This window comes from Zingiber officinale, chromosome 6B (assembly GCF_018446385.1).
Source record: "Zingiber officinale cultivar Zhangliang chromosome 6B, Zo_v1.1, whole genome shotgun sequence".
NCBI classification, from domain to species: Eukaryota; Viridiplantae; Streptophyta; class Magnoliopsida; order Zingiberales; family Zingiberaceae; genus Zingiber; species Zingiber officinale.
This window is the reverse complement of record NC_055996.1, coordinates 116,187,694-116,199,558: the sequence shown is the minus strand read 5'-3', so window position 1 is coordinate 116,199,558 and position 11,865 is coordinate 116,187,694. Positions and strand designations below refer to the sequence as shown.

The following is an 11,865-nucleotide window of genomic DNA, read 5'->3' as shown; positions in this document are numbered from 1 at the left end:
GTTCTTTTAGAGGTCATGATGAATCAGAGAGTTCCTTAAATCGTGGAAATTTTATTGAATTGTTGAAATTTCAAGCACATTTAAATGATGAAATTGCAAAAGTTGTGTTACATAATGCCCCGCAAAATCTTTAAATACACTTCTCCGCAAATTCAAAAGGAAATATTGCATATTCTTGCTAATAAAGTGAGAACAATGATTCGAGATGAATTGGGAGATGCCAAGTTTTGTATTCTTGTTGATGAAGCTCAAGATGAATCTAAAAAAGAGCAAATGACCCTTATTTTCAGATTTGTTAATAATTCTGGATTTTTGGTGGAACATTTCTTTGAGATTTTAGTGTTGAGGACACAACATCAGCAAACCTTAAGAAATCAATTTCTGACATCTGTGTTCAACACAATATTCAAATCCACAACATGAGGGGAGAAGGGTATGATGGTGCAAGTAATATGCGTGGTGAATGGAATGAGCTTCAAGCATTATTTCTTAGAGATTGTCCATATGCCTATTATGTATATTGTTTTGCTCATCGTTTACAGTTAACATTGGTTGCAGCTGCTAAGGATGTGCCTTCGATTTGGCAATTCTTTTCTTATTTGACTTCCATTGTAAACTTTGTCACCTCGTCTCCTAAACGTCTTAGTGATTTACAACCTACTCAACAAGAAGAGATTGCATATATGTTGGCTATTGGTAAGTGTGAGTCTGGAACAGGAGCTAATCAAATGGTACATTGCATAGGCCTGGTGTTACTCGTTGGAGCTCTCATTATGATTCTGTTAGGAACTTGATAGACACGTATGCAGCAACTTGTAAGATCCTTGGAAATCTCAGTGAAAATGGGCCAAATGGTACAATACGTGGGGAAGCTTGTGGTTTATGCAACATAATTATGAATTTTGAATTTGTATTTGTGTTTCTTTTGATGGAAAATATCTTAGAAACCATTGACATTCTTTGTCAAGCTCTACAAAATAAATCACAAGACATTGTGAATGCTTTAAAATTTATCTCAACCACAAAAGTTATCCTTCTAAAATTTAGAGAAGATGGTTGGAATGAATTTTTTGAGAAAGTAAAGACTTTTTGTGAACGACATAATATTGAGATGCCTGATATGAGCTATGGTTATAAAGTTAATCGTTATTATCAACAACGGGATCATGTCACAGTTGAGCATCATTATCACTATGATATTTTTAATGCTGCAATAGATTTTCAAGTGATGGAACTAAATTGTAGATTTAGTGAGGCAATAATGGAACTTCTTGCTCTTTTTTCAGCTTTGGATCCTATTGATTTATTTAAAAAATTTAATATGGGCGGTATTTGCAAGCTTGCATCAAAATTTTATCCTGCTGATTTTACTCAACAAGAAATTCATGCTTTGAGAGTTGAATTGGAACACTATCAACTTGACATAGTTTGTGATCGTGAGTTTCAACAAATTTCTACTCTTTCTGCATTATATAGAGAAATGATTGTGACCAAAAAGGCTAAGAGTTATGTTATGATTTAGAGATTGATTCGTCTTATCTTGACTCTTCCTGTATCAACTGCAACGACAAAGAGAGTCTTTTCATCCATGAAGTTTCTCAAAACGACACGTCGCAACAAGATGGATGATGATTTACTTTCCAATTGCATGATTCTCTACATAGAACGACAATTGTCCGAGAAAATAGACTTGGAATCAGTAATAGATGAATTTTATACTTTAAAATCTTGTCGAGCACAGCTTAAGTAGATGAAGTATTTTGTATGAAATTTGAACTATGTATAAGGATATTGGTATATAAATGTTATATGTTTGTTAAATGTTTAGTATACATGTATGTTTTATTATTGTCATAATTTAGCCCAGGGCATTTGAAGACCCTAGCTACGCCATTGCTTGTACCTATAACCAAAGCAATAGCTTTCTCGACTGTCAGTCCATTAGTCTGTTCATATAACTCAAATTTAGAAAATAATTCGTCTAATCTAATTAAAAAGAGGTCCTTAGATATTTTGTAAGCATTTATCATTGATGCCCACAACATATTCCTATAAAATGTGTTTAGGGTGTACCTGATGATCTCGCTGTTCTGCACTCTCTGACCGATCGCGTGAAGACCATTGAGAAGATGTTGGATGCGAGTATGTAATTGGCTCACCAATTCACCTTCTTGTATTTTTATATTATATAATTTATCCAAAATTAAATCTCATTTAGATACCTTTGTGTAGTTTGGTCAGTTTTTCTCACAGTTCCTTAGCACTTAAGAACGGACCGACTCGGTTCAGCTCTTTTTTGGCCAAGCCGCATTAGAGAATCTGATTGGCCTTTGCATCTACCTCGATCTTCTTCCTTATAGGTGCATCCCACTTGTCACAAGAGATGAGTATTCCGTTTTTGGTAGGAAATGTGAATCCGATTTGGATTATGATCCATATTTCCACTTGCATTTTCAGGTGGTACTCCATCCAACCTTTTCAGTATCTAAAATCCTCACGAGAGAAAAGGGGTGGGCGTGTAGTACTGTAGTCTTTTTGATAGGTCATTTAGTAATGATCTTGCAAAAATGAAAACAATAAAATTTGTTCCAAGACAAAAAAAAAAAAAAACTAAAGAACTTGAGTGTTGTTGCACCAACTTTGAGAAACAAAAAAAAACTCGATTTCGAAAGAAAAAAAATTTGATCGGAAGGGGTGATAGCACCGATTCTGATCGACTTCGAAAGACTCAAAAATACCATGAAAAATTACTCAAACGGTGATTTTACCAATTCAAAGCGGCCCCACTCTGATACCAATTGTAGGATCGATGCGCTAGAGGAGGGTGAATAGCTCTCGTGGTTTTTTACTTTTTCGCGTAAAACTATCGAGAGAGAAAACACAGTGGAAAGTAGAGAAGTGAAGAAAGAAAACAAAAAGCTAAGCTAAAACTTTTGGTTTTGCTTGGTTTGAAGCCTGTGACGACTCCTACTCCAAGATCCGCGATCAACGATCGCTTTCGTTGGGTAATTTACTAGTAATTTTGAATATTACAAGTACAAAGACAAGTACAATAAGATAATAATTTAAGTGCTATAATGACAACTAAAGTGTTGAAGTTGTGAGCTTTTGGTCATTAGAGTAGCATTACAACTTCGTAGAGTCGTCTTTGAAGCAGCGCGCAAGAGAGAGATCGTCAATCGAAGTTGTATTCTGTTGTATGCTTGAACCGTTCTTTTATAAAGCTTTAAGGGTGCCTCCAGCAATGTCTGAGGCGCCTCTAGCTGTGATTTTTATCCCTTGTGCTTCGGTTGCGATAAACTGTGTGAATTGCACTATTTATCCTCTGGAGGGCGCCTTCCAGGCATTCCAGGGCACCTCCAATGCTCCAGGGTGTCTTCCATGTGCTCTAGGGTGCCTCCACAAGGCGAAAACCTTATCCCCAAGGTTTATCTATGCGAAGGAGCCTCCACGCCAAGCTCTAGGGTGCCTTCAGCTACCTGGAAGGCACCTCCGCGCCTTTCCGTGTGAGGTCTTCGTCCAAGGCAGCCGAGGCATCTCCAACACCACAAGTGACACCTCGAGCACTATTCACCCGAGGTATTCTTTATGTATTTACATACCTACAAGGCATGTTAGTCCAAATACCAAAGAGACCTTATAAAACCAAGTTAGTACAATAAATAATATAGAAATAAACTATCTGACAGTCTCCGAACTGTCCGGTTATGACTTTCAAAATTTTCAAAAATCCTATATCTAACCGACACATACTGTTTCCTAAACGGGGACTGTTTGGACTTTCGCTTAACATCCAAGACTTCAGTACTTTCACCTAGTTTCCTCGACTCTATGATTTCCCGTCTGGTGTCCGCAACCCCCAGGACTTTCACATAGTGCCCTCAGCACTAGGATTTTTGCTTGACGTCCTCGATCTGCCAAGACTTCGCCAGTCCCATGGATCAGGACTTCATTGCCTAGTCGTAACTAGGACTTCCCACCTGACTAGTGTCCATTAGGACTTTTTTGCCTAGTCTCAATTAGGACTTTCCTGCATACTCAACCCAACTTGCTAGAATCTTTTTCCATTATCAAAACTCAGGTTTGATCATCTGGTGCTCCATGCACCCACACATACAAGTTGTTTTCCTGCTACCAGTCGACTGGTAAAGTCATCAGTCGACTAACCTCTATGAAAAATTAATTATTATACCCCCACGGTTCGATACCAATCGACTGCCATACTTACCAGTCGACTAGTTTTCATGGGCTAAGTGAACAAAAATATTTTGTTCGCTACCAGTCGACTGCTAACTTTACCAATCAACTGAACCAGTCAACTGATAACTTCAGCAGTCGACTGGTAACTCTACAATCACACACCACAAATTCTGCATCCTTCCGAGTTGTTGGTTTTCGACCACCAGTCGACTGAGACATATACCAGTTGACTGATAAACTCTAAACCTAGGGTTTTACCCCGAGTATAATCACTCATGCACTCGTCCTCACTTGTACAATTTGGCATTGCCTTCTACCCTCCTCCATCAGTCTTGTGTCCCTCATATACTTCCCCATCCTTCACGCTTTGCTTTCAAGAGTTTCCTTCGGCCTTGCCCTTGTTGTTGGGTCTTCCATTACCAAGAGGCTCATTACCTCTGAAACTTTAACCTTGCCAAAGGCTCCTAGCTTTGAGACTTCATCCTTGCTAAGAGCTCCTTGCTCCAGGACTTCATCTTTATCAAGTCACACTTCGACTTACGTTTCCAAAATTACACTTAGACTTTTCTTATTGTACATGTCACCTATACACTTAACAATGTATATCAAAAACACAAATAACCTAACTAAAATCTTTACCTAAACATTAAAATCTAGAGTACGGATTACCCTAATAATATACACCTGTATCGTAACTTCATCATGAACTTTGTGATCGCAATCAATCATATTCAGATAAAGATGTTGCAATTGACTAGAATTCTCGATAATTGGAAGGCTGAACATGAAACCAAAATGAATGGTTGATGAGTAGGGCTGATTCATATTTAATCCAATCGAACAAATAAAAAATCAGGAATTATCTGAACGGACTAAAATTTTTAATAAAAATTGAATAAAACAGATAATAAAATATTAATTAATTCGATTAAATTTAATCAATCGTACTTTTCAATAATATTTTAATTTTTAATTCAGGAATTTGAGAACGGTTTTTATTTATCATTACTAATGCAATTTTAAAGAACTTATTAGAGATTATGGCAGATATTATCCCACATCTAAATCTTTAACAATTATTTCAAATTATTCAGTTTAGAGATCTAGAATTTTAAAATCAAACCAAATTAATCAATATTTTTAAAAAAAATCAAAATTTTAAAATAATCGAACCAAACTTGTAATTTGATTCATTGAGTCAATTAATTCTGTTTAACTAATATTTTTAAATGATAAGCCTATCAAATACATTTCAATACACATGACTGCATATTATCGCTATAACCATAATTTTCATCACTCCTTTCGATGAGCAGCATGACTAATATTGATGTTTCAATTCAAACTAACTATTGTTTGGTAGTACCTAGCTTCGTAAACTTCAACTAGATTGTTAGGGTTTTACCAGAGTACTCTTCTATATTTGGATTAGGCTCCATTAGATTCTTTAAGTCTCCTCTAGCACCATTCAAGCAGCTAAATATTGTAATTCTTATTAAAAAATAGATTTTGTAATTTATAAAGTTAGTTAATAAATTTCATATAATTAACTGATTCATTAAAGTAATACATATCAAATAATAAATTTGCAATTCTTAAAAGACATTTAAAGTCTAAAAGTCCTATTTTAAAAAATAGATAATTTATAAGAAAATTTATTTAATATTTCAATATATATCAAAAAATATTAAATCTCATATCAAATTTGATACTGAAAAGTTTGGTACAATATAATGTTAGGACCGAAAAGAATTTAGATATCTCCACAATGACATGATATTGTCCACTTTGGGCCTAAGCCCTCATGGTTTTGCTCTTGGGCTCTACCCAAAAGGCCTCATGCCAATGGAGATATCTTTTTCTTATAAACCCATGATCTTTTCCATGTGTTTTCAATATGGGACTATGTTTGCAACCTTGCAAACCCAACAATCCCCCCCTCAAACAAAGGACCATGGGCTTCCCACGTCCGATCCTCGACCCACCAGGTCTTCCTGCCCCTCGGTCTACTCGACCTACTAGGACTTCCTGCCCCTCGGTCTACCCGACCTACTAGGACTTCCTTGCCTAGCCGCAACTAGGACTTCCTGCCCCTCGGTCCACCCGACCTACTAGGACTTCCTGCCTGGTGTCTGGTCCTCTTGATCCGAACATAGGAGCCCCCACTTTCTTTGTTCGAGGTCAATATTGTACTCACATGGTTCAATCAGATCATAGCTCTTGTGCACAGTCGGCGGTTAAACCTTCTGGCAGTCCGGGCTCTGATACCAATTGTTAGGATCGAAAAGAATTTAGATATCTCCACAATGACATGATATTGTCCACTTTGGGCCTAAGCCCTCATGGTTTTGCTCTTGGGCTCTACCCAAAAGGCCTCATGTCAATGGAGATATCTTTTTCTTATAAACCCATGATCTTTTTCATGTGTTTTCAATATGAGACTATGTTTACAACCTTGCAAACCCAACATATAATGTCATATTGTACTTTTTAATATATCATTAATATTGATATGTTCGGGTATATGTCCACATATAAATTTTTTTTGATATATTTTTTTTTGCATCCCTATCCAATAAATGTTGTAATTCTAATTAGGTAGTAGACTTGCCAATTTATAAAGTTAGCTAATATATTTCATATAATTAATATATATATATATATATATATATATATATATATATATATATATATATATATATATATATATATATTTCAGCGCCAATTGATAGCTTAATATAATCGTCTGAGTTTAAGACCTGTGGATGGAAATTATTGGTAGAAGATTAAAATTACAGAGATAAAAATGTTAAAATAGATATATAGATATACAAGAATAAATAGTTAGAAACATAAATAAATTTAGGATTGTTTATATATTTTTTTTTAAAAAAATCATTTAAAATAGTATTGTAACAAAAGATGTCTTTAATGAAAACGAATCCAATAAATGGAGACTTGTTCTTCTCATATGTGGTTGTGGTCGCTGAAAGACTTGTCTTTTAATTTTTCTAATATATATGGTCTATAAATTACAAGACAGGAATAATTTTTTAGGTAAAAAATGATCGGTAAAGGCCGGCAAAAGTAGGTGTAACTGAAACAGCCACGTGATCAGCACACGACTTGACTCGTTGTTACCGTCGGCAGTTGCTGGATGAGGCCGTCATCGGCCCGTCCATACATATAACGAGGAATAAGAAATAAAAATTTTAGAAAGAAAATTAGGATTGCTTCTCAAAAACTTGAAGGAATGCTTTAAGGTGCTGTTAATTTCAATCGTACTGAAAAATATAAGAACTAGTCAAAATATCAATGATTTAAATGTTAAAGTACAATTCAACCATAATAATCCTTTCCTTAAATTCAAATATGTATGAAGTCAATATGAAAATTATTTGAATCACATTATAAATAATGTTTTGATGGAAAAAATTCATCTCGAGGTTTTTTGGGGACCGTCCAATTTGATCAAGAAAGCAGATCACTGACAAGGGACTTTGTTTAGTACAGTGATCTTCTGTGTAGGTCAGGTCATCCATAAGGTATTGTGTATATGTTAGAAATTGATCCTATAATATATTATAATAATACTATATGTAAATATGTCAATTCGTGGGGTTATATTTAAGATAATATTATAATAAAAAGTGATTATATTCATCTGAGTATCTATTATAGTTTGTCCATAAATTATGTAAAAGAAAATAAATTAAGAAATTATTTTATAACTGACCGCTAAATGTCTAAGGAGTTTTTTCCAAGGATATCATCGGTTAAAAATTGATCTCTTTTGCAATTATAATAAATTTATCATCCTTTAATAATTAACTGGTATCCTGTGAATATTTAAGATAGTAAAAATATATATTTAGCCAGGGAGATGGAGAAGATTTATATAGTAATAATAAAATTAAAATATAGTAAAAAAATAAAGCTTAATAATGTTGGAATACATATAATGACCCATTTAGTGAAATAAAATTTTGATTGGTGTTATAATGGTAATAGAACAAGAAAAGTTAGATATAATCTCTCTACATAATTAATAATGCATTTTGATCCTTGGTTAATTTTTTATTTGTTTATTTATTTATTCTGATGATAGATAGAGGAGAGTAGATTCTATAAAACATAATGTCGTCATCATTAATCATTTCAGATAACGTTCAATCTAAGATAATTAATTTAGTCCTATAGAAAATTTTTATTAATAGTTAAGGTAAATAAAAAAGTTACTAAAAGGGACGGTCCAGAAGCCCAATATTTCTTGATTGTAAATCTCATTTAGAGAATTTTTTTTTATAAAATATATCATAATTATAAATTAAATCATGAATATCTGAGTGATAACTAAACGCTTTCTAAACACAATGAATGAATTCATTTCATTTCAATGCGTGTGAAGATTTTAAGAATTTCAAACCACAATTGAGAAAATAGCTTAACATTTGCTAATGTCATGATTGAATTTTGTGCATGCTTATTGATACATTGATGTTTTTGTTAGGGTCGAAAAGTAGCTAGAGGGAGGATGAATAGCTCTTCGCGATCTCGTGCTCGTCGTTACTCGCTTCTTGTGAAGATATGCAGCGGAAAATACAAGAACCAACACAACAATACTAACTCTAGGGATTTACTTGGTATCCACTTTAAGAAGAGGTAACTAGTCCAAGGATCCACCCACTCACACACCCTCCACTATAAAAACACTCCTTTACGGTAACTACCGTAGGCAGAGAAGCCTTACAAGCTCACAATACAACAATGAGAAAGAAAGAAGTAAAATACAAGTAAATCTTACAAGATTACAATGAAACCCTAGCTTCTTCTTCTTCTTGTTGTAACTCGCCTCTTGACTTGGATGTGCCTCCAAGAACATTCAAGAACTGGCGGTGAGTAAGAAAGGATCGCTGTGGAGGTTTGTTGTGATCGCCTGTGGAGAAGAGAGGAAGTCGTACACAGAAAAATGCTCGCCAACGGCTTTATCTGCGCCAACGGTCGAATCCCAATCGATTGGATTGCTCCCAATCGATTGGATTGCTCCCAATCGATTGGGGAGGCTTTGGATCGATTGGTCGATCGATCCAGAGCACCTCTGTGCTCTCTGGAATCGCCCTGAATCGATTGCCCGATCGATTCAAGGCTTCTCGTGCGATTTCCAGCGCTCCAATCGATCGCCCGATCGATTGGAGGCTTCAATCGATCAATTGATCGATTCAGAAGCTTACTGTTCGCTCAGAAACTCTCCCAATCGATTGACCAATCGATTGGGGAAGTTTCGATCGATCCACAGCTTTTCTGCACAAAATCATGTCCCCCAATCGATTGAACCCCCCCCCCCCCCAATCGATTGGCCAATCGATTGGGAAGCAGAAATCTGTGTAGAGCTTGAAATTAGCTTCGTTTCGCATCCAAGATCACCTCATTCCGATATCCGAGTCAAAAGTTATGGCATTCGGAAGTTTAATACGTCCGAACTTCCTAGTTCCATGCCAACTCCCTATTGGACTTACGACTGCTAAGAATTCAGTCAACTTTTGACTCATCTGGACTTTCTCTTTGCCAACTTCTTGTTGGACTTCTGATCACCAAGTATGGTCCTTCTTGACCCACTTAGATTTACCGTCTCATGCCAAGTGCCCGGTCCTCCATGACCCACTTGGACTTTAACCACATGTCCGACCACCCTTGACCCATCTGGATTTCTTCGTGCCAAGTATCCGGTCAATCCCTTTGACCTACTCGAACTTCCCAACACTAGATGTCCGATCAACCTTGATCCATCTGGATTTCTTGTGCCTGACTTCACTCACCAGGACTTCTCATCTGCCTGACTTCACTCACCAGGACTTTCCTTCTGCCTACCTTCACTCACTAGGACTTTCACCTGGCTTCACTCACCAGGATTTTCCAGTCAAGTATCCAGTCAACCTTGACCTACTCGACTCTCCTTCACATCTGAACTGGTCAACGTTGACCAAAAAGGGAATTGTACCAACAATCTCCCCACATGAACAATTGCACCTGCAATCTCTATGTATTGTCTCCATGTATTGTCAAACATCGAAACCCAACATCAAGACTTAAGCTTGACCCAATTCAAACTCAGTCAACCAGGTCAACCTTGACCTAGGGAATATTGCACTAACAATCTCCCCCTTTTTGATGTTTGACAATACCTTTAAGTTAGGCTACTCTCATAGCCTCAACTCTCCTTCATGCCATTGTAAGAATGATGGTTTCCTTCATTCTCCTCCTTTTCTAGAGGGCAAACTCCCTCTTAGGTAATGAAGGCATAATTTAACCACACATTCTCCCCCTATTGGCATACATCAAAAACTCTCCAACTGAAGAGTTACCCAACGTTGTTTACAACTTCACTCGTTGTTTACAACACAATAATGAATGTCCCATACCCTTCATTATTCTTAACGCTCATCCTTGAGCATATACCACATGAATAATGAAGATATCCACTCTCCATTATGTTTAAATGCCCAACCCTGAGCATTTTCGCTAAGGAAGGTTAACCACCTCCCAAGGTATATGAAAAATAGATTTTCATGTCCTTAAAGAGTAACTCCCCCTAAAGACATGTACGTAACTTCTGTCATTGCACCAACAATGACTTGGAATCCCTAAACATATAGGAAACCCAAATTTAGAAGTTTTGAGGTTTAAAAATTTAATACTGAAACCAAACCTCAACCTAAACCTCTACTTAGTCTCCCTTAACCAATCTGTCCTTGTTTTCATCATGAAAACTTCCCTTAAATGTATATAAATGTGTTTTGAGGGGTTAGGAAAGGTTTTATAGACTAAAAATGGTTTAGAATGCTGAACATAAGCTTTCCCAGCTAAAATAAGCATCCCCAATCGATTGGAGTTGAGTCCCAATCAATTGAACCCTGCTGAATTGATCCACTGATCGATTCAGACTGCGTGGATCGATCGACTGATCGATCCAGTGAGCTTCTGTTCGCGAGAAGCTCACTCTCAATCGATCGCCTGATCGATTGAGACCCTTCAATCGATCTGGTGATCGATTGAAGTTCTGAAGTTGTTGAAATTCCATTTCAGTCAACTTCAGAAACCCCTAGAAAATTCTACAAAATTTCAAAAATCATGAAAATTCATGTAGACATTATTTAGGGTATTTATTATCAAGGAAAAATAGTTTTCTATGAAAATACTTTCTATTTTCCAAGATTGACACAAACTTGAAAACTTGTAAAAACTTTAGTATTTTCTTCTAGTTTGTGTCTAACTTTTCAATGATGACTACTATCAAAAGATAGTCTTCACTAAGGTTTTCCAAAAGCATTTTAAGATCATTTTCAAAACCAATATCCAATCATGTTCTTTGGGCTCAATGCACATGACTTGTACATTAGCTTTCCCAATGATTGGAAAACACATAACTATGTGTTTTGATGAACTTAAAACTCAAAAGAATGCACTAAATCAACATCTTGAGTTTTGTTCATCATCCTAACATCTCACTTGTATTTAATGTGTATGAAACCACATACAAGTCACCTTATAGTTTTTAGTGAGATGTAAACTTTGGTTTTGCCCTAATCTAGGGATCATGCATATCTATCTAGGCATTTTGAGGTTATGAACATCCACCAAGGATGTTACTTGTTAATGAATGCCATT

The 11,865-nt window shown here is 36.0% G+C and overlaps 1 protein-coding gene across 1 annotated transcript; it reads left to right on the top strand.

Moving 5' to 3' along the window:
- The first annotated feature begins 438 nt into the window (after positions 1-438).
- Positions 439-1,522, top strand: LOC121991422. The gene is made up of 3 exons (XM_042545426.1): positions 439-447; positions 543-696; positions 810-1,522. The coding sequence occupies exons 1-3, from the start codon at positions 439-441 to the stop codon at positions 1,520-1,522; spliced, it is 876 nt and encodes a 291-aa protein (XP_042401360.1).
- Positions 1,523-11,865: the final 10,343 nt, after the last annotated feature.